Source organism: Mustela nivalis, assembly GCF_964662115.1.
Source record: "Mustela nivalis genome assembly, chromosome: 2".
Taxonomy (NCBI): domain Eukaryota; kingdom Metazoa; phylum Chordata; class Mammalia; order Carnivora; family Mustelidae; genus Mustela; species Mustela nivalis.
In genome coordinates this window covers 155,181,121-155,207,106 of record NC_139021.1, presented here as the reverse complement: position 1 = coordinate 155,207,106, position 25,986 = coordinate 155,181,121, and the positions used below count along the sequence as shown (strand labels likewise).

Here is a 25,986-nt window from a genome sequence, read left to right as displayed (position 1 = left end):
ACTCATGGAACTTAAGGTTTTTAATAGAATCTTAGAAGTGGAAGAGATCTTGCTTAGTATCTAAACCAAGTACAGGTGTCAAAATTGAGGCCAAGGAGGTTGAGTGCTGTGCCCAAAGTCAGGGTCATGTTTATAGGCAGCCAACCAAGAAGTAGGAGCCTGGCCAGGTGACTCCTGGTTATGTGTGGTGTCTGCATTTTTCATGCACACGGTGGGGGGACTTCCTGCGAAGCTGCCATTCATCAGCTGTGTTGTGTTGTCTGTTTTCCTGCAGAGCATTTCGGAGCCCCAGTAGCAGAAGACTTGTCCTGTTACCACCATGAGCTCTGGTAAGCCATTTAAGCCATTTAAGCCATGTCTTTCTCTTCTGGACCAATCTACAAGACTGGGTAGTTTACCCAGATTTCCCACTGTTTCTTAAGGCCCCAGTTGCATTTCATTTTTTTTTTTTTAAGACCTGGGCAAGCAAGCGCCAAAGCCCTGTTGTAAGTTGTCATTGCTACTATCGCCTTCATTATGAATGATTTAATGAGTGCCTACTATGTGTTAAGCACTAAGCTTAACATGCACCATATCCTAATCTTTATAATATCTCTCCTTTTCTCTTTTTAAACAACTTTATCGAGATAGAAATGACATACCTTGAACTGCAGATATTTTCAGTATCCTGGGTGATAAATGTTGACATATGTGTACACACATCTCAGTGGCGTTGTTTAATCCTGGTGACGGCTGCAGAAGGAAACAAATTGACCGTAATTGCCCCAGGGTGCGAGCTAATCTAACACTCCTTCCATCGATGCTGGACGAGCTTTTGTTCATATTCTTGCTATGCCTTTGGTAGTAAAAAATCAAGATAGAAAGAAATGACCAATTTTGCGTATTTTTAGTTTAGAGCTGGGGTAGAAAGCGTGGGCTAACGAGGTCAGAGAAGTGAATAGATCCCTACTCATTATGCAGCCAAGAGCTGTCAGTTGTCCAGCCCAGAATTCAAGGCAGAGAAGTTTCCTTCTGGAGATTAAGGCCCACCTTGGCTCTGTGTGTGCTCTGGAGCCTCCCGAGGCCTGCAGGCTGTGGGGTATGGGACAGGCGACCAAGTAGCAGCTCATTCAGGGATCTCCTAATTCTGTATTATGCTTGGAGTATCATTAGAGATCTCTGCAGATTAAAAACAATCCTTTCCATGTACAACATACAGTGTCCTCTTAGCCAAATCCTAAATTGTGCAGGACAGTATGTGCTTAGGACTGAGGCGGGCTCCAGGTGGAACAGCACAGGGCCTCAAGTTGGCTTCCTCCCAGACCAGCTGTGTGGTCTCTGGCCTGCAGGGGCTCCTCCTCTGTGAAACAGCATGAAAACACCGGCTCACTGGGACTCTTTGAGAATAAGTGACAACGTACCTCCCATGGGCAATGCCCAACGTGTGGCCAGTGTTCTGTCCTAGGTTATCAGCTCACGTCTCCTCCTTGCAAGGAGGAGGACTTGGCTTGTTTTGAGCTCTTTTGCTGCCCGTGAAGAAGAAATACACCTTTTCCCCCCTCCAAGTAGACTTAGGTACTGCCAGGAGCTCCTGCTTTGTAATTCATTTTTTCTTTTTGTTTGCTTGGCTTTTTGGTTTTGTGGTCATTTAAAACGGGCTGGAAAGTACCTTTTTTTTTTTTTTTTTTTAAATTAAAACCTCTGCCCTGCAGCTAAAGTTTCTGGGTCTTCTACCAGGATGAGCCTAAGCAGGCATTGTGGCTCCTGGCATAAGTGCAGGAGGAAGACGGGAGGGCGTGGCAGGAGGGTAGGGTGTGGCCAGGCCTGCGGGACTTCTCCCAGGTTCACTCTCAGGCGGGGTGCTAGGAGAGCATTTTATAGAAAGAGTCCAAAAAAGGGCGCCTGGGTGGCTCAGTGGGTTAAGCCGCTGCCTTTGGCTCAGGTCATGATCTCAGGGTCCTGGGATCGAGCCTGCTTCCCTCTCTCTCTCTCTCTGCCTGCCTCTCAGGCTACTTGTGATCTCTCTCTCTGTCAAATAAATAAATAAATAAATAAATAAAATCTTAAAAAAAAAAAAAAAGTCCAAAAAATCCAGACCCTCTGACCTGATAATCCCACTCTTGGGAATTCCCCTCTTAATTCAGAGGAAACAAAAACATCACCTACATGAAAGTGGGGAATGAGTAGTTCATTATGTGTATTTACTTGGTAGAATATTGTGCTACTATTAAAAGTGATCATTAGGAAGAAAGCAGCTATGTAGAAAACATTTGTATTAACCTTTGGAGAAATGAGAAGTATGAAAATGATGCTTTATTTATTTATTTATGTAATTTTTTAAATTGTGCTAGTCACCATACAGTACATCACTAGTTTTTATGTAGTGTTCCATGATTCATTGTTTGTGTATAATACCCAGTGCTCCATGCGATCTGTGCTGCTTAATACCCATCACTGGGCTCACCCATCCCCCCCACACCCCCTTCCCCTCTAAAACCCTCCATCCATGGGCTCTTAATGGTTCATTTCCCCCTCTGATTCCCCTGCTCTTTATTTTCCCCTTCCTTCTCCTAATGTCCTCCATGCTATTCATTATGTTCCACAAGTAAGTGAAACCATGGATCTTTCTCTGTGTGACTTATTTCACTCAGCATAATCTCCTCCAATCCCATCCATGTTGATGCAAATGGTGAGTATTCATCCTTTCTGATGGCTGAGTAATACTCCATTATTATTATGGACCAATCTTCTTCCATTCATCTGTTGAAGGGCATCTTGGCTCCTTCCACAGTTTGGCTATTGTGGACATTGCTGCTATGAACATTGGGGTGCATGTGCCCCTTTTCACTACATCTGTATCTTTGGGGTAAATACCCACACTTCTCCAAAGAAGACATACAAATGGCTAACAGACACATGAAAAAGTGCTCATCATCATTAGCCATCGGGGAAATCAAATCAAAACCACATTGAGATACCACCTTACATCAGTTAGAATGGCAAAAATGAACAAGGCAGTTGGAGAGGTTGTAGAGAAAGGGGAGCCCTCCTACACGGTTGGTGGGAATGCAAGTTGGTGCAGCCACTTTGGAAAACAGTGTGATGGTTCCTTAGAAAGTTAAAAATAGAGCTACCCTATGACCCTGCAATTGCTCTGCTGGGTATTTACCCCAAAGATCCTGAGCATTCATTTTATTCCAAGTTTGGACTGGACTGCCAGTCACCAGGGAAGGGGCTTTGGTTTGTTCTTTCACTGCATTCTTCTGGCAGACCCGCAAAGGGGAGCATGGTTTACTTCATCCTATTCTGTACATGGGGTATCTGAGGCTCGGAGAGGAGAAGGATTTGCCTGGCATAACCAGCCGGTGTGTGGTAGAGCTGAGGCAAAGCCAGGCTGCACCAGCACACTGGGCTGCAGAGGTCGGAATCGGAGGTGCTGGCACAATTTTGCAAATTTTCATCAAGTTTTGCTGTGTTTGATGAAAAGAAAGCAAGGAAAGGACAGGAAGTGCATGGGGCTGGGCCTGGTAGCAGCTGAGAGGCTGCCCCAGTGCTGGCGTTGGGGGGGCCCAAAGCAAGGCCTGCAGTTCCAGAGAGGAGATCGTGAAGAAGAACTCCAGCAGGTGCAGGGAGAAGAGAGTGACAGAAAGAGCAGATGGGGTGATGGAACCTGTGATATTTCTTTTACTTGGATTTCTGGCCAACACCCTCCTTCCATCCATCCCAAGAATGTAGGTGCGAGGGAGATATTGACATCTGGGAGAATTAGGCTTCATCTGGAGGTGGATGGGGCAGCAAGCAGGACAGAACCTATGGGGCCAGTGTCGGGAGGTCCGGGATGCTGGTCGGGAGGGGTAGTGGCCCTGCTCGTGTCTGGATCCAGGAGTATCTGGGTGGGCCTGGCAATGTGGGCCATGTCAGAGAGGCTGACAGGAGAGCCTAGGTGGGTAACCTAGTCTCAGCCAGAGGATCTCCTGGGATTTGGGATGGGGCTTCAGCCCCAGCATTTGGGGAGATCATATATAAGCTCTTTCATAAAGAAGGTATTTAGTTTGTATTTATAGATTATATAGGAGCCATTTTAAATTATATATATACACACACACACACATATTTATTTATTTATTTTATTTATTTATTTTTAAAGGTTTTTTTAATTAATTTTTTTGACGGAGAGAGACACAGCAAGAGAGGGAACAGAAGCAGGGGGAGTGGGAGAGGGAGAAAGAGCCTTCCCACCGAGCAGGGAGCCCATCATGGGGCTTGATCCAGGACCCCGGGATCATGACCCAAGCCGAAGGCAGACGCTCAATGAGTGAGCCACCCAGGCGTCCTGCAATTTTTTATTTAAAAAATAAAAAAAATCCTTCTTCTTGTTGGAGACGAGAGGATGCCCTGGGAGATGGAGCAGACCAGAATTCAGACCCCAGCATAGTGATCTTAGGCAGGCCTGGCGTCCCCTCTACGCTGCAAATTTCTTATCTGTGAAATAGGAGTTTCTGTCTCACAGCTCCAGGGGACTGGGTCTGAAGGATAAAAATGAGATGCTACTTACGGAATGTTAGCGTGGATCCTCAGATCCAGGCAAATAGATGTTTGAGAAACCATAGGTGTTGTGATTGTATTTGTGGCTTGGTTGGCTCTTGGCTGGTGGGGGTGGGGATGGGGGTGGGGTTACTCCAAGCCACATAGGAGGGGCGAGTCTGCTCCCTGTGCCTTCAGCTGCGCAGACTCAGGAAGGTCTCGGTTGACCTAGAGAAGGTGACATTCCCGGGAAGCAAGGCGCAAGGAGGCGCAGGATTTCCCCCAACGTAAGAAAAGGGGAGGAGGCATTCCAGGCGTGGGTCTTGCAGGAACCAAGCCTGAAGGTCTGGAAGTATCTGACAAGCTCCGGGGTTGTGAGGAGATGGGTTTGACAGGCAGGGGAGGAGGGAAACGCAGCAGTAAAAGGCTGTAGGACCAATGGTTACGAGAACCCAGAATCCCATATAAATTGCCCAGACTTTGTCCTTGAAGTAGCTGCTGGCCCCAGGGGACTTGTTTGTTTGCTTGTTTTTAATTATCAGGAAGATCAGTTCATTTAAATATAGCCAGGTATGTGAAGATATAAGTCATCCAACTTACTAAAAAATTGTATTCCAAACAATCATTTGTACATTTTGGAGAACTCGGAATACATTTTTCCTCATAGAAATGATATGCATGATTGAATTCCCAACTAAATCCCAATATTTTTGTTCTCAAAATAGAGGTAAAATACCATCTACTTATAGTAGAGTTGTAGAAGGTCCTATTGCGTTGTTCTGTTTCATTGTCCTGAGTCCTGCACCCAGGGGCTTTGTAACCCAGGGAGGGCCATGGTTGGATCCAGAGCTAGAAAGTGCTGTCTGGAGGCCAACTGACTGGGGGTGGAGAAGGGACAGAACAGAGGCAGGGGGCCTGGTGGGGGAAGCCAGGTCATCTCTGGGACAGTAACCGAAGAGCCTCAGTGGAGGCAGTGTGGGTGGGCGGGACGAGGTGCAGTGTCCAGAGACATTTCGTGGGACAGATGGCATGCCCCTGATGATGGGGGGTGTGGGTGGGGTGAAGGAGGGTGTCAGAGAGCCTGAGGTCTCTGTCCTCTGACAGCTCCCACTCTTGGTGCTTGGGGATGCACCTGAGCCAGCCTTCCAGGGAGTAGCTAAGCCTTTGTCATTCAGGAGATGCCATTCTGAGGGAATGATGCAGATTTTTAAAAAATGTCAGCAGTGAAGCCATAGCAAGGAGGCAGGAGAATTTACATCACCTACCACATACTTCCCATCCCCAATCAGCTTTTGCGTTCTCTCCTGGTTCAGGCCACATAGCATTCTCAGAATTCTCCCATGGTGCCCAAGGGGGCCCTCTCCAGGCCTGAGAAAGCCAGCCTGTCCCCAGCATGCCACACACACACACACACACACACACACACACAGGACTCAATAAATGTTGGGGAGAGATGATCACAAGCCGTGTGCTCTATGTCTCTCTTTCAGAATGTGACATTGGTGCTTCTAAAGCTGTGGTCAACGGGCTGGCGCCAGGCAGCAATGGGCAGGACAAAGGTAAGCACTTGCAGGAAGCCCGGCTGCCTATTATGAAGCAGTTCTACACGGCACGGAGTGTGTGGGGCCTGGGCCGCTCCCAGTACGAGCAGTGACTGGCTGCACTGGGCTGTGAACCGGAGACCTGTCTCTCATGCCAACCTTGAGAGTGGGAGCACTTTCTTGCCTCTCATGGGTCCGAGGCCACTCTTTCCCACTGTGAGGTCACATGGTAAAACCTGTCCCTCATTCACAGGATGTGGATAACAACAGGTCAAGTACACCAAGTGAGGACTTTGCCTGGTGCAAATGGCCTTTATCATCCTGGAGTCTCCCTTACCTGACATTTTATCTTCAGTGGCTGTAAATAGTGACCCGATCCTAGCCTTGACCCAGAGGCAAGAACCTCTGATTGCTGAAATCAGTTACTTCTGTGGCATTAGTTTCATGTGTGTCCTCGGTTTTCAGTTTTTAAAAATTTTAGGACAAAAGATTTAAGTGGGAAGTGAGTGACGGGTAAGATGACCATGGAGGCCCCATGTGCCTTGTGCTCTCTCCTCCTCAGCCTCTCAACACGGCTGCCCAAGTAGCCAGGGCTCCCATGTCACTTCTGCAGGGCAGCCGGGGCCGAGTGATGAGGTACGGGCTCGTGTCCCGGTTCTGCTCACAGATGGACCTCTCGGGAGGTCTGTTGTCTTTGTGCATGTGCGTCCCCTTAGCTAGAAAATGAGGAAATGAGATGTTCTGCGATGTTTTATTCCTGCTTCAGATGCCGGGTTTTACTGATTCCATCCTTGCTCGTGCTTCTAAATTTTATGGTCTCAAAGAGAGGGGGCAAAGGTCCTGTTATTGGATAGTCAGGTCAGAAAGCACCATCTCTCGCAGAGTAATTTCATAACATGACCTGTTTGGCCTTTGTAACTTCCATCTGGTTCAGCCAAGTATTCCTCTTGAGACAGGGCCAAGTGTGAAGTCGGGGGCGGGGGCAGCTGGGAAGGGAAGGTGCGGAGCCCGGCAGGAGCTGGGGGGTTGGGGGCCCAGGTAGTTTCGGGGTCGGTTCCTCTGTGGCAGGAGGTGTCCAGCTGCTGCTGTGTGCCCCTTGCCCCCTTGCTTCCCTTCCCGACCCCCCTTCTCCACTCCTAGTATGGGACGCGTCCTCAAGGACTTGGGCGATCTTGGCCAAGTTACACTGAGGGGGTGTTAGAGGGCAGTGCGGCCGTCAGCCCCGGCCCTGTGGCTGACGTCCTCCCCGGAGCAGACTTCAGGGCTGTGGGAGAGGGTAGCAGGTAGGCGTGGCATCTACTCTCCACTCAGTAAGACGCAGCCCTCATAGGGAAAGGAGGCAGCACATGTCACCTGAAGGTCATTGTTGTGGCCTCGGGAAGTCACTGAGCCACAGGCCAGGACAGCTGAGCTCCAGCCTCTTCCCCAAGGAGCTGGATGACTCTGAGTAGCACCAACCCTCTTGCTTCTTCCTCTGAGAGAGGTAGCAGGAGTCTCCCACCAGCCAGTCTCCCACGTGGTCATAAGGAGCAGACGGTGGGCTGGCCATGCAAGAGGGTCTGTATCTCCGTATGCGCAGCACACTTGTTACTGCCTACTTAGTTACCAGTGGCCATGTGCTGTGTGACTGCCTTACGAGGCAGCAGCGTGAGGGACTGGAAGGTGAGCGCTCTGTGGCTGAGGGGACTGCCTCTCCTCCTGTCCCCTGACTGGCTCACCAGCGTGATATTGACACACTAGTGATGGTCTTGCTTCCCCAGCAACTTTTATCCACCAGTTATTACATAGATATGGGGCCAGAAGATGTCTGAGTGGGCTCCGTGGGGTGACCCTGGCACCCTAAGGCCTGAGCTCCATCTCTGCTTGCTCCCACTGGAGAGGCGGGGGTAGGGGAGGCTCTCCCGCACGTGGTCCAAAGGGGAGTTTGGGGATGCGCCACCTCTGAGGCTCCAGGATCTGGGGGTTGGGGGGCGGGCTGGGGAAGACTTCAGAGGGAGAAGCCGGGGAGCCCAGCACATGAGGACAGCTGCCCCGGCCACATCCTGGGCTGTTCTGCTAGCTCTCCGATGGCCTGCCTGGGGGTCAGCAGCCTCCTGTCCAGGACAGCCTGGGTTTAAGCAAGACCCTCTGCTGCCCAACTGATGGAGGTTCTGATTTGTTCAGGGACAGGGGCCCATGGTGGTCAGAACAAGCACAGGAAGGACCCCAAAAGTTGTGACGGCGGGGAGGCAGCTCACCAGCATGTTCCCTTTCCTCCTGCACTCATCAGGGGCCCAAGCAGGAGCTCTCCTCCTCACAGCCCTGCCTCCAGCACAGACACCCCGGCTTTCTCCCAGGGGCCCCTCGGACCCTAAGTGCTCTCCCCTTCTGCTGTGTGCTAGGACATTGGCGTGTCTGGAAACCTCTTTGTCTGGAGCCTTGGCACGTTCCTGGTGTGGCAGGAGGTGCAGACAAGCACTGACCAACTGTGTATAGGGGACGGGGGGACGGGGGAGGGGCTCTGCCATCTTGGCGGGGACTCCAGAGAGAGAAGGCAGGCTGTTTGAGAAGACCACATCTACTGCTCTTCCCATTGTTCTTCTCGTGTGGGCGACTTCCTCCTGTTGTCCCTGCCCAGTTCCTCAGCTGCCTGAGTGTTTCCCAAATGTCCTTTCTGGATGCACCAATTACCCTTTTGTGTTTTCAGCAACTGCCGACCCTTTACGTGCGCGCTCTGTTTCCGCTGTTAAAATAATTCCCGTGAAGACAGTGAAAAGCTCTTCAGGCCTGGTATTCCCTCCAGGTATCTCTCCTTGGGTTGGTTTCTTTTTTCTTTTTTTAATTATTAGCAGATCCTGCATGGTTTTCCTTCCTTTCCTTCTAACAAAGACTTGGAGACTTAACTCTTGCATGTTTAGGGGCTCTTCCCTCTCACGTCCTTAGCTGGTTTCCTTTCTTATTGTGCGTGCACGTGCGCGCGCGTGTGTGTGTGTGTGTGTGTGTTTCTCCTGGGAGCTAGTAAGTCTGGAGAAGTACTGGCAGATGCCTTGCTCATCCTCTCTTTAGGAGAAGGGTCAGTCCAGAGGCACTCTGGTACATGGGGTACGTGATACGTGGAGGTGCACGTAGTACCTGGCTCTCCCTGGGGGCTTTCAGCTCCCAGTACTTTATTTAAAACTTCAGTCTCCCTGAGAATTAATGTGCCTACACAGGGAGCCTGTGAGTTGGGCTGAACTTGAAGCAGGTGCTTTAGATGCCAATCCTAGATGCTCTGCTGTGCTCCCCAGCCCCCGAGTTCACCTGCAGCCCCTTCCTGCCATTGCTCTCTGACCAAGGGTGCTGGTCAGGTGCCGGCTTGGACACATGGCTTCCTTCTGTGTGGAATGGCACAAGTGAGGCCCCGGCGGTACTTTGCCCCAGTGGCATGCTCTGGCCTTGTGACAGTCTGGCTGGGCCTCCAGGAGCCTGGGACAGGCTGGATCTGTCATTTTGCAGCTTCTCCCTTCCGAAAGGACCGTGAATCCTTTTTCCCAGTGCTTTTGTGATATCGGTCACTTGTCCTCTTGGTAGGGTTGGACAAGTCACATGCCCATCAAGTCACCGGCTGCCCTGCCGTACGTTGTCTTGTGCTTTGCATTCGATGGGAAGAGGTGCTGATGGGGCAGATGTGTTCTCCTCTGTAACACCAGTGGTCGTTCCGTGCAAGTTGCTGGAGAGGCTGCTCGACTGGAAAGGAGGAGAGAGGAGCCGTACCTCTCGCTGTCCTGGTGTGGGAATGGGGAGGAGGGGACGTCTGCCTCCATCCTGCCCATTGCCCGCCTGAAGTCTTACCCCATAATCCCAGTCTTGACAATTCTAGGTTAAAGATCCAGGCTGTGCTCTGAGCAATTTGAAAAACTGTACTGTGGCATTCAGTTCAGCTGAGCTGAATGGAAGGAAACCTGTGCCTTCTAGAACTGTGCGATCTACGTCAGTTTCTTGACTCCTCATCCCTGGTTTTTCTAGAGAAAGAGCGTCCAGATCTTTGGAAGCCTGTTTTGAAGTCCTTCTCAATGGAATTCAGAAAGATGCCCCTGAGGGTGCTCATAGGCCATTGTGAACTGTAGGAAAGATCGGGGCCCAGAGAAGACTCAGTGGGGGGCACAGTGAACACTGTTCACTGAAGGATTGGGTGTTCTTGTCATTTTCTTTGGTGTGAATTTTCTTCATTAAGTTTGGAATGTGAGGCTCTCACCCATGATCTTTCGCTCTAGGCAGCATATCCCATCGGCATTTTAAGGGTCTTGCCTTGTGGTTAGAAGATTTTCTTTTCCTTTTTCCACTGGAGAACTGCAGGGAGGGTGATTCTTCCTCAGAACAACTTCATTCTTCCCCGGAACAACTGATGTTTCCAGCTTGCTCTTTCATAAGAAGGATGGTCTGGAAGCTTGAGAAATCTCTCATCAACTCTTTCTTGAATTTCTCCTTACTAATTGGTCAGAAGTCTACTCACCAACCTAAGCCTCGTCTAATGAAAGGAATTAACCTGCTTTGATTTTGAAATGTTTTCAGCTGATCATTATAACTTACACAGAACTCATTGTTGCCTCCATACTCCCTGAACCTTATGATGCGTGGGAAACCTCCGGAAATGGGACTCGTGTCTCTCCTCCATCCACAAATTAATTCTCATTGACCATCACATTGACCATAAGACTTCGTGTGGCTGTAAGCAGGTTCATCTCATTCCCTGGCTGTCATGAGTTGCTAACTGACTGTTGCTTTAATCCTGCAAGAGCCATGGATTGAGGTTTCTCTTTTGCATCTTTCCTTTTCAGACATGGATCCTACAAAAATCTGCACGGGGAAGGGAGCGGTGACTCTCCGGGCCTCGTCTTCCTACAGGGAAATCCCGAGCAGTGGCCCCACAAGCCCTCAAGAAACCCCGCAGCATGAGAGCAAGCCAGGTGTGTGACCCCGGTGCCTAGGGGAGGGTTTCAGAGTCCCTTTGGGAGGGAGAGAGGCCGTCGTGCTTCTGCTCGGGAGGGCGTGCATTCACCAGCTGTCTCCGAGTCTCCCACAGGTCCCTGGAGCAGTCAGCAGCTTGTTCCGTCTGGGCTGTGCCCTGAGCTAACACGTGCTCACTTGTTTCAGGCAGGGGCGAGGCAGTGGGCCCCACTTGGTTAGCTGGTGACCAGGGAGATGAGGAGAAACCTCGTCACAGAGCCCGGTGGCCCTGCAGACCACATTCTTGAGGGCAGAGGCTGCATGGGAGGGGAGTGGTGAGATGGGCTAGAGGTTAGGTCTCTCAGAGACCATCCCCAGATGGCTGTAAGTGGCCAAGCAAGGCTGGGGCGGTGGAGGCAGGGAGAAACCAGGGGAGCTTGAGAAATGCAGGTGCCTGACTGACCTGGCTCCCAGAAAGAGGGGAGGGGCAGGGCTCAGGCCTGGGGAGGCCACCTGGCAGCTGAAGCAGCAGGATCAGAAGAGCCATCCCAAGGCCACTGCACCCTGGGAGCACCGGGAGCCCAATGAAGAAGCCCATCTGCAGCCCATCTCCCATCTGGTTCCACCGTTCGGGGTGTTCACCGCTCCTGGGGTGTTGAGACCTGGGACTTTGGAACCCGGTAGATCTGTGTTCATATCTGTGGCCGTGCAGCTGTGGACAGGACATTCTCTGTCCTGGCCCTAGTGGTGTCCTCTCGAGAAAGGGCTTGATAGTTGCACCCGCCGCATAGCATTACTGTGAGCGTGGAGTGGGTGAAGGTGTTGCACCTGCCTAGCGGCATGGAATGAGCCGTTAGAGGTCAGCTGCTATTAGTAGGTTATGACTGTGATTACTGTGACCTCTCTAGAGAGGGTTTTCCAGAGCTCCCCAAGTGTTCTGGGAGTTGAGAAACACTGAGGTTTCCCAGGGACAGCTAGCTGAGGGTGGGGCAGCCCTGCCCCCCCCCCCCATCCACTCCACAGGGTGCTGGTTCTCACACCTGAGCTGCATCAGAATCACCTGGAGTGAAAGGCCAGGATGCTGGACCCCAGGCTGGGGCTTTAGGATTTATGGTTATTCCCACTGACAGGTCTGAAGTAGAGTCTGAGGGTCTGTATTTCTGACAAATTCCCGGTCATGCTGAGATGCTGCAGGTCCAGGGATCACATCTGAGAGCTATTACTAGAGGGAAGGGGACTTTCCTTTCCATCTTAAAGGAAATGGAAGAAGAAAAGGAGTGAGGGTGAAGACCCTCTTCCTTGGGACTGAAGATAAAAGGAAGTGAGGCACGCAGACTCCTGGGTGCAGACTCCTGGGTGCAGTGGGGAGCACCCCCCCCCCCACATTGTGATGAGATGGAAATCTGAAGGAAGGGGCCGGTCAGTGGCCAGGCATCTTGGAAACTGACTTCCTGTCCCAGCTGCCTAGAACTAGTGCCAAGGCAGATGCCTGAGGACAAAGCCAGGCTAGGGTTTGAGCACGAGCCTCATTCTGGTAAGGTCGTGCCTTGTGGAGAGCTGCTTTCTCCCTGGTCTCAGGGAAGGCATAAGTGGCCTCCAGCACTATAGGCTGAAAGTCGCTTCTTGGCCCTACGTTCCTCAACCCATACCGGCCTTTGCCCCCCTGCAGTCTGCCACTCTAGCCTCCTGGAAAGGTGAGGCTGCAGAGTGACAGCATAATAATGCATTTCTTCCTAAGGCTAGCTTCATCCAGCCTCTCTTGGCCTACCTGAGAAGATCCAGCTCCCAAGGATGTTTGGGGAAGAAAGAATCCTCAGGGATAATTGAAAGAAAAAGACCGTACCTACAGCCCATGGCTCAATAAAATGACCTTAATCAAGTGCAGGGCCCTTCCGCTGGGGGAATTAGCCAGGCGAGTGGGAGGAGAGGGTCCTGGAGCTCCCCCTCCTGGTTGTGGGGTGGCATTAACACACAGCGCTGACTGTCCCCTTCCCTGGCAATCTGTGGGCTTGGATTTACAGGACCTTATGGTGATTTGAGCACTTTTAGGAAGCTCTCTCTTCTCCAAATAATTCTACATCTTATAAATTCTGACAGCTAATTTGTGTGAGGGAATATCTTGTGTTAAAATGCGAATACACTGAAGAATTAAGGGAGAGCTATTGGTCATCCATACCTCTACAGTAAATCGATCTTAGATTATTTTCCTCCTGGTAAGTGGAGATCATTGACTCCCAAGTTGGCAAACATTCATTTAGCATCATCTGTGTGCAGGGCACTGAGTAGTCCGTGGGAACTGTGGTGAGAAATAGCGAGAAGGGAAGGAAAAGCAGCACAATTCTGGGTGCTTCAGATGAGGACAGAAGTCTGTTTACTGTAAGAGAAGAGTCAGGTGTGGGCTGGTAGTCCACTGTCGTGCTTTCCAAGGTAAAGTATGAAGGACCTGGGCAAGATGGTATTGAGTTCCAACATGCTCTGGGACCTTGGGAACTTTGGGAATTAACCTGATACAAACAGAATCCCATTCACCAAGGACAGATTCAAGATTACATCCCAGGGCGGTTTGGGTGAAAGGCACAAGCTGGGTTTGGGTAGAGGGAAGAGTACCAAAGAGGCTAGAATGAGTTAACGCTGCAGTTAACTTGAAGAAGGATGGGGCTCTAGAGATGGGACCTTCCAGCTGGAGGTCCTGTCCTCTTACCGTACTGCTCACTGACCAGCGTCCTGCTGGCGCCTGTCTGTGTCCGCGTGGTTCCCAGCCCCCTTCTATCCCTCTCGGCTCCCTGCACCTGAGCCTCTGGATGGCAACTTGCTTCCTCACCCTGCCCCCCCCACCCCGCCCCAGTCTCCAGTTTTGTCCCAGAGCCTGGGAGTCCATGTGCCTCGACAGGCAGCCATGGTCCAGCCCAGACCCGGAGCCCAAATATGAGGCAGCAGGTGTCTCCTCCGTGCTTCCTCCTCCCAGACAGCTGATGTCAGGTAGCATCCAGCTCTCTCCCTTATCACTGGGGCCAGCGTCTGTCCCTGAGCTGCCCTGTCTGCCTCCTCAATGTCTCACTCCCTGGCTTCACTGCCACCTTCCCTCCCTGCAGGCCCACAGGTTGCTGAGCAGTTGCCCAGACTGGAAGCTCCAGGCTTGTATTACTGCCCAGCACCTTCTTTGCTTACGTGACCCCTTGACACCCCCATTTCAGACGCGTCTCCTGTTTCTTGTCCTTGCTCCACCTCCCTCGTCCTGTGAGACACGGTCTAGTTTCGCAGTGACACAGCCCTCTGTCAAGGCTCAGCTTCGCCACTTACCATCTTTGTGATGTGGGCGACTCGTTCAACCTTGGCGAGCGTCAATTTCCTCATCTGTGACATGGAAGGACCTTGGTAGAGGTGCTGGGGTCCAGTGAGCTCCTTCACCCCAAGATTTCAGCACCCGGCCGGGCACACACTGCAGGTGTTCTTTGATGGCAGCTCCGATGGCAGTTGTGCACGTCCGGAGGCCTGGGAAAGCCTTCCCGTAATTTCAGCTAGAGGCCGTGAGCGCAGTGGGAACGAGGAATGGGGGCCAGGGTGGACGTGCGTTTGGAAGAACGAAGGGGCAGGACCCCATGTGGTGTATGTGAGGAGCACGGAGAGTTGGGACTCCCTGCTGCCTCCTCTGTGTGACCAGGAGAGTGGCTGTGGTGCTCATGGAGACAGTGGCTTATGAAGGGAGAGAAAGGGATGTTGAATTCCATTGTTTGCCACACTGAGTTTTGGGGCAAGGGCAGGACTTCTAGGAGGAAGTTTTTAACAGACATTTGGAAATCTGGAGTTTGGGGTGTGGATTTGGGAGCCACATGCATCCAGATGAATGCTCGGAGGATGGAGGTCCTTTCCGAGGTGGAGTGAGATCGAGCCTGTGGACGAACCCTTGGACTTGCCCGGTTCAAATCCACCCTCCAGACTCCGGTCCTCAAGTGGTAGCTTAACTCTGGATCCCCAGCCACGGCTTCCTGACCAGCCTCCTAAACTCTGAATGTGGACCTTGGTTTTTGGATCAGAAGCATCTGGAAAGAACTGCAGTAATCTTACTGCTGACTCCCATTACCTTATCCCTGCTTCTTGATATCATTTGCCTGGCCAGGTGTGGGTATTAGCTCTTTTGGCTCAGGGTGACATGTCTCCAGGTCAGGTGTTAGTTACTCTGGAAGAGACAGGGAGCCCAGTGCACTGCTGGGTGTGACATGGAGCTTCCTGTCTAGTATAGCCCGAAGACCATCAATCCCTGTGTTCTGACCCACAAGCCAAAATCCAGTTCACCCCTTCCATTTGTGTTAATTCTGTGCAGTTTGCTTCAGTCCTTCCTGCCTGGTCCTTGACCACATTGTTAGCTTTGGAACTGTACCAGCACATTTTCTCTGGTTTGACTCTCAGGTTTGCACTCTAGAAATGGCAGTAGCAAAAACTTATGAGAAAATTGACATGGGACCAGTTAAAGACTCTCTCTACCCCCAATAACTCAGAATCCTCCTTACGAATGCCTGTGCAAGAATGACTGCCAAAGTAAGAAGTTGGAAGGAAAAGTCTCCATAAGAGAACACCCTCACTTTTTAAAAAAAAAATTTTTTTTTTTTTTTAAATGAGGGAGGGAAGGGCAGAAGGAGAGGATGAGAGAGAATCCCAAGCAGATTCCTTGCTGAATGTGGAGCCCAACATGGGGCCCAGTCTCACAGCCCTGATGTCATGACCTGAGCTGAAATCAAGAGTCACATGCTTAACCAACTGAGCCACCCAGGAGCCCTGAGGATACCCTCACGTCCCTTTTTTTGTTTCTTATTTCATATTTTATTGGACTGATATACATTTCACCATTTCTGAGACATAAAGCTAACATAGGACTAAGAATGTAGAATGGGAAAGGGTGGGAAGCCATCCACAAATTTGGCCAAACTAGAAATGTACATAAACTTTTGGGTTGGAATCAAGGGAAAAACCTTTTTGGAGCTGAAGGAAGGTCTTTGGTTTCTATCAAGAGTCTCTTAAGGGCTCTGTTAGCACAAGGGTCGGCTTATGGATAACTCCCAAATTCTACAAAACCCCATTAGGCAGGAGAAATGGGCAGGACAGAAGGACTTGGGTTGTGGGGGCAGCTGGTCTGTGGGAGGGACGGCTGGGCTGGCAGCCACAGCTTGGGCCCAGGACTTGGAGGTAGGAGGCTGGAAGTCTAGAGGCAGAGGCAGAGGTTAGTGCCTTCACCCGAAGCCCAGGCTTCCCAGTTGGTCTCTAGGTTGCAGATGCTCCCCTCAGACAAGGAACACCCTCACTTCTGACACCAAATACTAGGTGAGGGGATTCTCAAAACTACCCTTGGGTTTCGTGATTTGCTAGGACTCCCAGAACTCATTGAAAGCTATTATACTCATGGTTGTGGTTTATTACAGGGATAGGATACAGATTAGTATCAGCCAAGAGAAGAAGCCCAGCGTGGGCTCTAGGGAATAACCAAGCATGGGGCCTTGTATTGACCTCTCTAGGGAGTCAGGATGCATTAGTTCCCAGCACTGAGGTATGACAGTATGTTCCAAGTATTGTCAGAATTTTTATCCATTGCTCCCATAGTTGATCCTCACTCTCTAGTCCATTAGGAGGCTGAGGTCTTGATGGCTCAGAGCCTACCCCCACCCCAAATCACGTTATTGATCTGGCACAAAGACTGCATTGGGATGACATTCCAATGGTTTAGAGATTAACTACCAGAAGTCAGAAAGCAAAGTCAGACCTCTTTTGGGGCAAGGTTGTTCTTTATCACACAACTGGAATAAAAGAAATAAACACAAATGAGATTTGGGACACTATTAGGCCCACCTTGAACACATCCTCTAATTCTTGGATACTCTGCTGGACCATGTGGAACCTGACCCAGTTGTCCTGAGATCCCAAAAAGGACTGATCAGCAGCACAACTTTAAAGTTGACCAAAATGAAATTAGCACAGAATGAGATAAAAGAACATATCAGGAGGCTGTGGCCACAGGCCACAAAAGGTTATTTGTAAAGAAGAGATAAAGGAAAAGATAAAAGAAATTATACTTGTCCTGGAAAGGCTGAGTCTCTTCAGGGCTGCAAAACCTATCTAGAATCCAACTTTCCTGGGCCTTCCTCCCCTTCCAGGAGCGCTGAGGTAACATTTTTGACAGCCTCCTCAACCAAGAGTTAATAATTGATGATTATGTACATCAGGTCTCACCTGCTGCACTCAGGTCCAAATGGCTGTGAGCCGCTGCGCACCTCGAAGGTTCAGAAGACGAGGTAATAGGATGATGATGTTGGGAATTCAGGCCTCCTTTGGTAAAGAAGAGAGGAATGCCCAGAGAGGTCCTGGGAATTGCCTTTTCTGGGGCAGGGAGAGGGGAACAGTTTTAATGACTTGGAATAAGACGAAAAAGAGGGTTGATCCCAAGGATGCTATGTTCTCAAAGCTATTTATCGAATAGCAGCTGTCAACAGCTCTGACTTATTTCTCTGTGTGGGGAGCCTTTTCTTCTTTATGCTTTGGAGTCCAAGTTGACTAAAGCACTTGCTTCACGCCACATATTCCCATTTGGTCCTCATGACTCAGAAGAAGCAGACAAGCCCTCCTTTCCTAAGCAAGACTGTCCTTCACTGTAGGACGTGCAGTTAGCAGGGACTTGGACTGGGCTGTCTGATGCCAGAATGGCAGTCTCTTCACAACCAGTGCTGTGGAGGGACAGACATCTGTTTCTCGGCGCCACCAGAATAGACGCAAACCAACCAAAACCCAAAGAGCACGCAAAACAATGTGCCGCCACATCCACATAGAATGTCCGTGTTCCTCACGAGGTAACCCCTCTCTCCGAACCATTGAGGTTCAGTGTGTGTGTCGATCTAACACATTGGATGGAATGACTTGGTAGAGGTGGACAAGAGAGAACTTAGAAAGGAAGACAAAGCAAAAGTTGATGGATACGGGGGGTGGGGACCACTGTCACATTGTGTCACCTAGTGGTTGAGGGACTGCCATGTGGAAGGCAATCCCTGGGCCAGGAATCTGGATGGATGCTACAGTGAGTGTTAAAAATGGTCATTTTTAGGATCCTCCACATGTCTGATCTCTGGATCCTCAGCAAGCCTGTGAGGTGTCCATGGGTAAAGATCTTACTTCATAGATGAGGAAAAGGAAATGCACAGTGGTTGGCAGCCTGCCTCTAGTCAAAGGAGCCAGTACGTTGCAGTAATGTGCATGGAACTCAAGTCCTGTAGAGTCCCCAGCTGTGTGATTGGAAAGAGGAGACAACCTATGGATTGTGCGTGCGGGGGTGGCAGAAATGTGAGCAGCAGCCTGCTGAAGGGGAACACAACCGAAACGTGCTGTAAAAACTGTTTTAGAACGGAAAGGAAGCGACAATGGATACTTGAGTAGTTAAAAGTTAACAGAAAACAGTTCTCTAGAAAAAAGATGGTGTTTGTTATTTTTTAAAAGATTTTATTTATTTATTTGAGAGAAAGCGAGAGAGGGGGAGTGGGAGAGGGAAAAGCAGGCTTCCCTCCAAGCAGGGAGCCGAATGCAGGGCTTGATCCCAGGGATCATGATCTGAGCCAAAGGCAGAGGCTTAATGACTGAGCCACCTAGGCATCCCAGATGTTCTTTGGGTATTCCTTTTATCATGGTTTTTAAAGTGTGGACTACGGACCGGCAGCCTTAGGATCACCGGGGAAACGTGTTAGAAATGTCAAGTCCCAGGCTTTACCTCCCATTTATGGAGTGGGGAATGCCGGCAGTGGGATAATTCGTTCTAGTGGGCACTCCACTAGAACTCTGATGCAGCCAGACTGCTTTACCGGGATACAGAACACCCGAAACCTTGACCTCTGCCCTTGCCTCCTGTTCTACCACCTTTTGGCTCCCAGCACTTCCCTGGAATGTGGCTGATAGTGGCTGATGGTGGGGTTGGTGGCTGACAGTGGTGGGCAGATGCTGCCCTGAATTCCGGAGACCCAGACTGATTACTTTGTGTTTCCTGGCTGTGTGATTTTGGGCAAGTCCCTTGTCCTCTGTTTCTTCATCCAGAGGTAGAAGGATCATCTTCCCCGCAGACCTGTTGGGTGACGAAATCAAATACGAAATAGGTACAAAAGTGACTAACAGCATCTGGCACTTGGGTTGGTGGTCCGTGACATTGATCAGTCTCAGCTTGACACCTGGAAAGCCCACTTCTTGAGGGAGCCCCGTGGAGATGGGGCTGGGGCTGTGAGAGCGGCTGTGTCCATCTCTCTTGGAAGGTAAGAGTAGGTAGGGCACAAAGAAGGAAGTTAAGGGATGGGCTAGTTCAGGAGTTGGCAAACCAGCCTGTGGGCTAAACCCGGCCCATGCCTATCTTTGTACAGCCTATGAACTAAGAATAGTTCTTGGGAAAAAATGGATAAAAGGAAAATCACAAGAGGAATGGTATTAGATGCCTATGTTAATTACATGAAATTCAGAATTCAGGGCCCATAAATAAAAATTCTTTGGAACACGGCCACACTCATTCATGTACCTATGATCTGCGGCTGCTTTTGTGCTAGGACAGCAGGGTTGAATAGTTGCGACTGAGACCACGTGGCCCACGGTGCCGAAAATACTCCCTGTCTGGCCTTGTACAGAAAGAGCGTGCTGACCTCTGGGTTAGGTGGAGGAGAGAGCATAGACACGAGATGGTGCAGAAGATGATAGCAAACACTGAGCTCTGGCAGGCCCCATGCTAAGCATTTCTCATGCATTCTGTCATTAATCCTTAGAACACTCAGGAAGCCGGGGTAACATTAGCCCCACTTTTCAGATGGGAAAATAAGCTTGGAATTTGCTCAGGGTCACAGAGCCCATTGGCAGTGCATCCACGATTTGAGCTGAGGTCCAGCTGCTCTGCTGCCTCTTGGTGTGAGGGGTCTCTCAGATGTGCCTGGCTTGGCTGGGAGGGCGGGGTGGTACCTGGCTACAGGGAGACAAGGGTGCCTTGTAGCATGATGAAAACTCAGGGTGATTCGATTTTAAGTTGTTTATGTGGCTCATTTAAGTGGAAAGAAGAAAAGCAGACAGGGAGGGGAAAAAAAAAAAGTCCTTATCACAGCGAATACCTCTGGGCTTAAATCATGCTGTCCCCCCTAGCCCAGCGCCAGTCACCACCGAAAAACTGCTTATCTTCCTCGCCCATGTCCAGGAGCCCAGCCTGCTAATGAGGAGAGGTCATTCCGAGCCCACAGCAGGACTGGAGAAGGGGAATGAGAGTTACTAGCAACCGGGCAGGAGGGAGTTCTGTTGCCTTTTTGTCCGTAAAATAAGAATGTCAAGGAACAATTGTTTCTTCATTACTGTGAATGTGAGCCTTGTGTTCTCAAAGGTCAGCGCCTGTGAGCACATCATGGGTTAGAGTGGGTTCCTATGGTAATTAGGCCGTGGTGACTGAGGGCATTTTGTGTCTGGCAACGGGGTGCTGGACTTTCCTGTCTCTCTGCAGTACATGCTGGTTTCCTGCAAGTGTAACCATTTCTGTTTGCCCCCTTTTCTCTTTGTTTTCCTCCTTTCTGCACCACACGTAGTTCTGGACTCAGAGACCCCCTCAGCAGGTAGGACTTCTCTCGCATTTCTGCTCCACCTTCGGCCCGGGACTTTGGTTAGAGGGGAGCAGGGAGTGTTCCTCTGAGTGAGGGGTTTCTTTCTTTTCCCCCCCATCTCTCAGATGAGTGGAGGCTTTCTTCCAATGCGGATGCCAATGGAAACGCCCAGCCCTCCTCACTTGCTGCCAAGGGCTACAGAAGTGTGCATCCCAACCTTCCTTCCGACAAGCCCCAGGTAGGCATGTGCCCAAGGGGGGGGCGGGGTTGGGACGGGTGAGTGGCACCTGTTCTTGTGTCTACACTTCGGACTTCCTGTTTGCCGGGCTAAGGAATGGGCTGGGTTCTGAGTCGCACTTTTGGCTAGCTCTGGAAAAGCTCTGTGAGGACCAGAGTGAGTGAAAAGTGGGGGCTCAGGGGTCACAGACGCATAGGATGAAGATGGTCTTTCTATACCAGGGGACAGGAAATGTAAGCCCAGTGTTTTCTAGGTCTGAAAGGCACATGGAGATGTTCTGAAAGAGGGACTCTGTTTAGCCCTGAGTAAGGGAGAGAAGGTCTGAGCCCGTGTGTTAAAAACTCTGGAATAGGATAGTCAAGAGAAGAGTACACTCTTGGGTTTATTCCATTAATTTCCTGTAAGAGTTCCAGCAACTCGAGCCTTTCGGATGATGGTCAGGTAGCTGCGGCCAGCCCCAACCAGCAGCCCTGAGCAGGCAGACAGAAGCCCCAGCCTCCTCCGCTTCGCTTCACGCGAGCCTGCGGAGGAAAACCCCCTGAGGTTGGACAGCTTGGAGGAGGGATAATTTTGCTCAAGTCTTTCCCTAAGCTGTTTCCCTGATCTTTCTTCCTTCCTCTCCCTGTGGCTACTCTTGCCATTTTGGTGGTAGAATAGACCCTGTTTTAATTCAGGTGATATGTGAAGAGTGTTTTTGTTTTTTGTGGCTTTTGTTTGTTTGTTTGTTTGTTTGTTTAACATAGGATTGTTACACAATCTTTCCGAATTCAGAAAGATTTGTGGTTTGTTTATGGTCTCATATCAACATGCTCCATGGAATGGAGCAGTACTTTCTTTTCTTTTTTTTTTTTTAAGATTTTATTTATTTATTTGACAGACAGAGATCACAAGTAGGCAGAGAGGCAGGCAGAGAGAGAGGAGGAAGCAGGCTCCCGAGTAGAGAGCCCGATGCGGGGCTTGATCCCAGGATCCTGGGATCATGACCCAAGCCGAAGGCAGAGGCTTTAACCCCCTGAGCCACCCAAGCGCCCCCGGATCAGTACTTTCTTTTAAAGCAAGCTGTGCTGCTCAAACAAATGTGGCGGGACCATGTTCCTTGTGGGGTCCACTCTCCCCTGGGCCTGTCTCCTGTGAAGGTGCTCCTAGACCTTACAAGGAGCCGGGGAATTCCAAATGCCAGCCTGGTCCCCACCCCGCTCCTCAGTGATCCTCTGGCCCCTGTTCTGGAGGGCATAGAATTGCACCCACTCCTGAAATGTTAACCAGTCAGAGGTGACGTCTTCCTTCCTCTCTGCAGACCCTGTCTTTCTAGGCCTTGAGCTGTCTCCGAGCAGCCCCGCTAAGCCTTCCACCCCTGCCTTGCTCGTCTCCCCTTGGCATAGCCCTGTGCGTGCCAGGCCAGAGCTGCCAGCATGCCTGGCCTCCTGACGCCCTCATGGGACACAGCTATCCAGTAAATGACTTGTCATAGTTGTTCCATTTCCGAGACCTGCCATGGTGTGTAAGTGTGCTGTCCGTGGCAGACGGGCTCCTGTCTCTGCGGTCTCAGGAATGGATACAGTTGGCTCGTACCCGGGTTAGGAAATGGTGCTAATTAATTCAAGGCAGATTTGGAAGCACATCCTCCTTCCCGATCAGTGACTTAGCCCAAAGCCTTGTTCACTGGTTCCTTTTAGCTTCTTAGCTCTTCTAAAGAGATAATTTTAAAAGCATGTGAAGTAAATAAAAATTCCCCTTAAATACATTTATTTACTGTAGCTTTATTGAGCATTCATTGTGTTCAGATCAGGATGTTAACCATTGCCTTTAAGGAGTTGGTAAGGGTGAGCCTTATCATAAGGGCAAACCTCCTTATCACCTATAGATATTTTGTTTTCTTTTTTTAAATTTATTTGAGAGAGAGAGTGGGGGGAGGGGCAGAGGGAGAAGGAGAGAATCCCAAGCAGACTCCCCACTGAGCATGGAGCCCCATGCGGGGCTTGATCTCATGACCCTGAGATCACAACCGGAGCTGAAATCAAGAGTTGGATACGCAAGGCACCCTTACAGATAGTGTATTTTTTTGTCTGTCACTATCCAAAAAAAAATTTTTTTTACTGTTTTTGTTTTGTTGTTTTAAATTTGAGAGAGAGTGAGAGGGAGTATGAGAGGGGAGAAGGTCAGAGGGAGAAGCAGACTCCCCATGGAGCTGGGAGCCTGATAAGGGACTCAATCCCGGGACTCCAGAATCATGACCCAAGCAGAAGGCAGTCGCTTAACCAACTGAGCCACCCAGGCGAACACTGGGATGTTTTAAAGGGAGCCTGGCAAATTGCCGATGCAGAGGTTTTTATTCTGTATATTCCGTGTAAAATTGGCTCCCCAACTTTCAAGAATTTTAGGTAATACATTATTTCTTGGATTTGTTTTCTGAATATAAACATGGCTTTTTGTCCCAATAGCCATTGGCAGAGCTGTAAGTAGACACTGGCTTGGACGGGACTGGCTGAGCTGGGATGGTGACTGGCTTGGCTCAGCTTCAGATGAGGACAATTCTCAGAGCCCCACAGGCCTACTGTCTCCTTATAAGGAATGAGCTGGGGTCCAGGAGACCTGGGGGTCAGAGGGCAGGCCTGTCTCCCAGTGCTCCCATCTGCTCCCTTTCCCCCCGCTAGCCTGGACCTGTTGCCCAGCTCTCCTCCCCTCCAGGAATGGGAAACCAGGGCTTCCTGCTCTCTGACGGCATCATCCTGGGGGTCTCCAGTGAAGGCAGAGTTTCTGGTACTTGGTAGTTTGGTAGTTTCTGGAACTATATCACTAAGAGCATACCTGATTCTTTAAGGAGCCCCATTTCTTCTCTGCCCCCAAAGATAAATGGAATTGCATTGGGAACCAGTTAGGGAGGAGTGGAAACAGCCTATGTAGACCTACAATGTTTACTGTAGATCAGAAAGTAGTTCCTTATAAAATGATGGTGCCTGTCCCCCTTTGGGACATACTTTGGGACTGGATGGCCTTTGGCTCTGAGTGCCTTGTCAACACTCTAGGGAGGCATCCTGTCTATGGGGTCAAAGCCCTGGGAAGCCTTATGCCTGACGTGATGCAACCCCAGGCCCTTATAGGGCCATAACCAAATTAAGTTACAAACTCCCTGAAACTGATTTCTATCTTTGGATAAGAAGGAATCACATGTGGGACACTCGAGCTCAAAGTAAAAGTAAATCTGAGCCAAAGTCAGAATAGTCTTTTGCTTACCTTCCTGACAACCCTCAGCAGCTCAGCCCAGAAGTCCCTTTGCTGCGTGCTGCTAGTTTGAGTGTTTTGTTTCTGGAGATCATCCTTCAGTTTGAAACATACCCCAGCCTCCAGTGTTAAGTTCCTGGAAACCGCAAAAGTCCCAGCTGGAAGGTTTTACCCCTGCAACCTACTGGAAAGGGGCCGTTCGTTTTGTGTCTTCAGCAAGCGCATGTAGCCTTGTTCTGCTGGCACCGACATGGGTCCCCTGTGGAAAGGGTCGGCATTGAGTTAACCTGGGTCATCCAGATCACTTCTTCTCGATCTGGGTTCTTTGTAGCTTGAAAACTGAGTTTGTTACGCGACAGGTTGCTTACTGTTTCTAGGGCTGGTAATCTAATCCAAACTCAAAAACCTTGATTTCTCACCTATTTACCCTTGCCCCTTTCTACCTGTGCTCCACAAAAAAAAAAAAAGAGAATAAACAACCCCCAAACAGACCCATCCATACCCTTGCACTCTCCCAGTTTCGGGTTATAATCCATTCACCAGGTAGTGGCCAAACTCTTAACACCTCTCCTGTGCCATTGAAGAGAACGTTCTGGTTTTCCTCTGGCACTGGGCTGTCTTTAAAGACCGGAACCAGTGAGGAACATGTAGGTGCCTTAGCTTAGGCTGCTATAAGCAAATACCATAAACAGATGTCTTAAACAACAGATATTTATTTCTCAGAGTTCTGGAGGCTGGGAAGTCCAAAATCAAGGTTCCTGGTAGGGCACTCTTCCAGGCATGTGGACAGCCACCTTCTCATTGTGTCCTCACCTGGTGGAAAGAGGGAGCCCTGACCTCTCTTTTTATAAAGTCACTAATCACATCGTTGGGCCCCACCTTCATAACCCCATCACACCCTAATTATCTCCTACAGGCTCCACCGCTAGACACCATCTTGCGGCCAGGGGGTCAATATATGAACTTTGGGGGACATGCACATTTAATCCGTAGCACTAGGAAAAGAAACTTCTCATTTTATGGTCTCATTTCCAATTGAGCCACTGGCTGACAGATTGTTCTCATTGAAATGAGGATGGTTCTGGAGATTTACCTCATTTCTTCTGCCCCACTGGGTCCCAAGGAGGAGCTGGGAGCTGTGGGGTGGGAGAGGGAATGAGATGTGGCCTACAGCCTCTTAGCTCTTAGCCTGGAACCAGAGCTTTGGGCTTGAGCCAGGAGTGTGAGGCTGGCCACCCCACTGTGGGATTGTCTGTGCCTGGCGGTGGTCTGGATGGCAATGGTGAAGGGGCGGGGATTGGATGAACCAGGCACAGTCCAATTTGGTAGGTAAATCAAGTGCTTCGTGGCCTGGTCCCTTTGTTCTCTATGCATCAGAACAGGAGACTACATGCTTTTAATCTCATGCCTGTCTTCCTCCTAATAATTAGTTCCGTCAAGTTGTTTCCTTTGAGAGAAGAGCACATGTGGATTCTAAGTCCTTAGCATTCTTTTCTTGGTGAGCTTCAATTTGTTATGCTTACGGAATTGAGTGCTAAATCTCAGTGATTCAATTAAGACATCTGTCTCTTGCGAACACAAATAAGGACGATTCTTCCAATTCTCTATTTCCCAAGGGAAGAGACTGAAAGACATTCAAGCATTTCAGTAAACTTAAACTTTGAGCATGAAGGGCATGGACAGAAATATTTGAGGAAAAGAGTGTGAGAAAACTGGGGGGCTCTGGGTCCCCTTGCTCCAGCGTTGAGTCCTTGGGCACCATCAGTCTGGAGGGCTAACAAAGGGTGCAGGTCACCAAGGATCGCTGTCAGACTGACTTACCACGTGGCCTCTCTGGGGCTGAGATGTGAGCGGGTCAGGCTGGCCTCTCCAGGTGAGTGTGATTCAGCCCTTGGCTTCACCTAGAGGAGAAGTGTCGGGACCTCAAGGAGTCCAGGATTGGCTTAAAAACATGTCAAGACTTGTTTTTCTTCAGATCATGTTATGCTGTTGT

The 25,986-nt window shown here is 50.0% G+C and overlaps 1 protein-coding gene across 50 annotated transcripts in view; it reads left to right on the top strand.

The window, feature by feature from the left end:
* The window catches only part of SORBS1 (sorbin and SH3 domain containing 1), a 226,192-nt gene that overhangs the window by 107,240 nt on the left and 92,966 nt on the right, over window positions 1-25,986 (top strand). For 42 of the 50 annotated variants that reach the window (XM_082721996.1, XM_082722034.1, XM_082722037.1 and 39 more), the window contains exons 3-7: window positions 275-329; window positions 5,994-6,062; window positions 8,731-8,826; window positions 10,841-10,969; window positions 20,659-20,771. In XM_082721996.1, the coding sequence (XP_082578122.1) occupies window positions 320-329; window positions 5,994-6,062; window positions 8,731-8,826; window positions 10,841-10,969; window positions 20,659-20,771 (417 nt within the window). In that variant the 5' untranslated portion in view covers window positions 275-319. Of the gene's footprint in view, window positions 1-274; window positions 330-5,993; window positions 6,063-8,730; window positions 8,827-10,840; window positions 10,970-20,410; window positions 20,546-20,658; window positions 20,772-25,986 lie in introns of those variants that run through there. The other 8 variants (XM_082722036.1, XM_082722011.1, XM_082722010.1 and 5 more) reach the window with 3 other exon arrangements.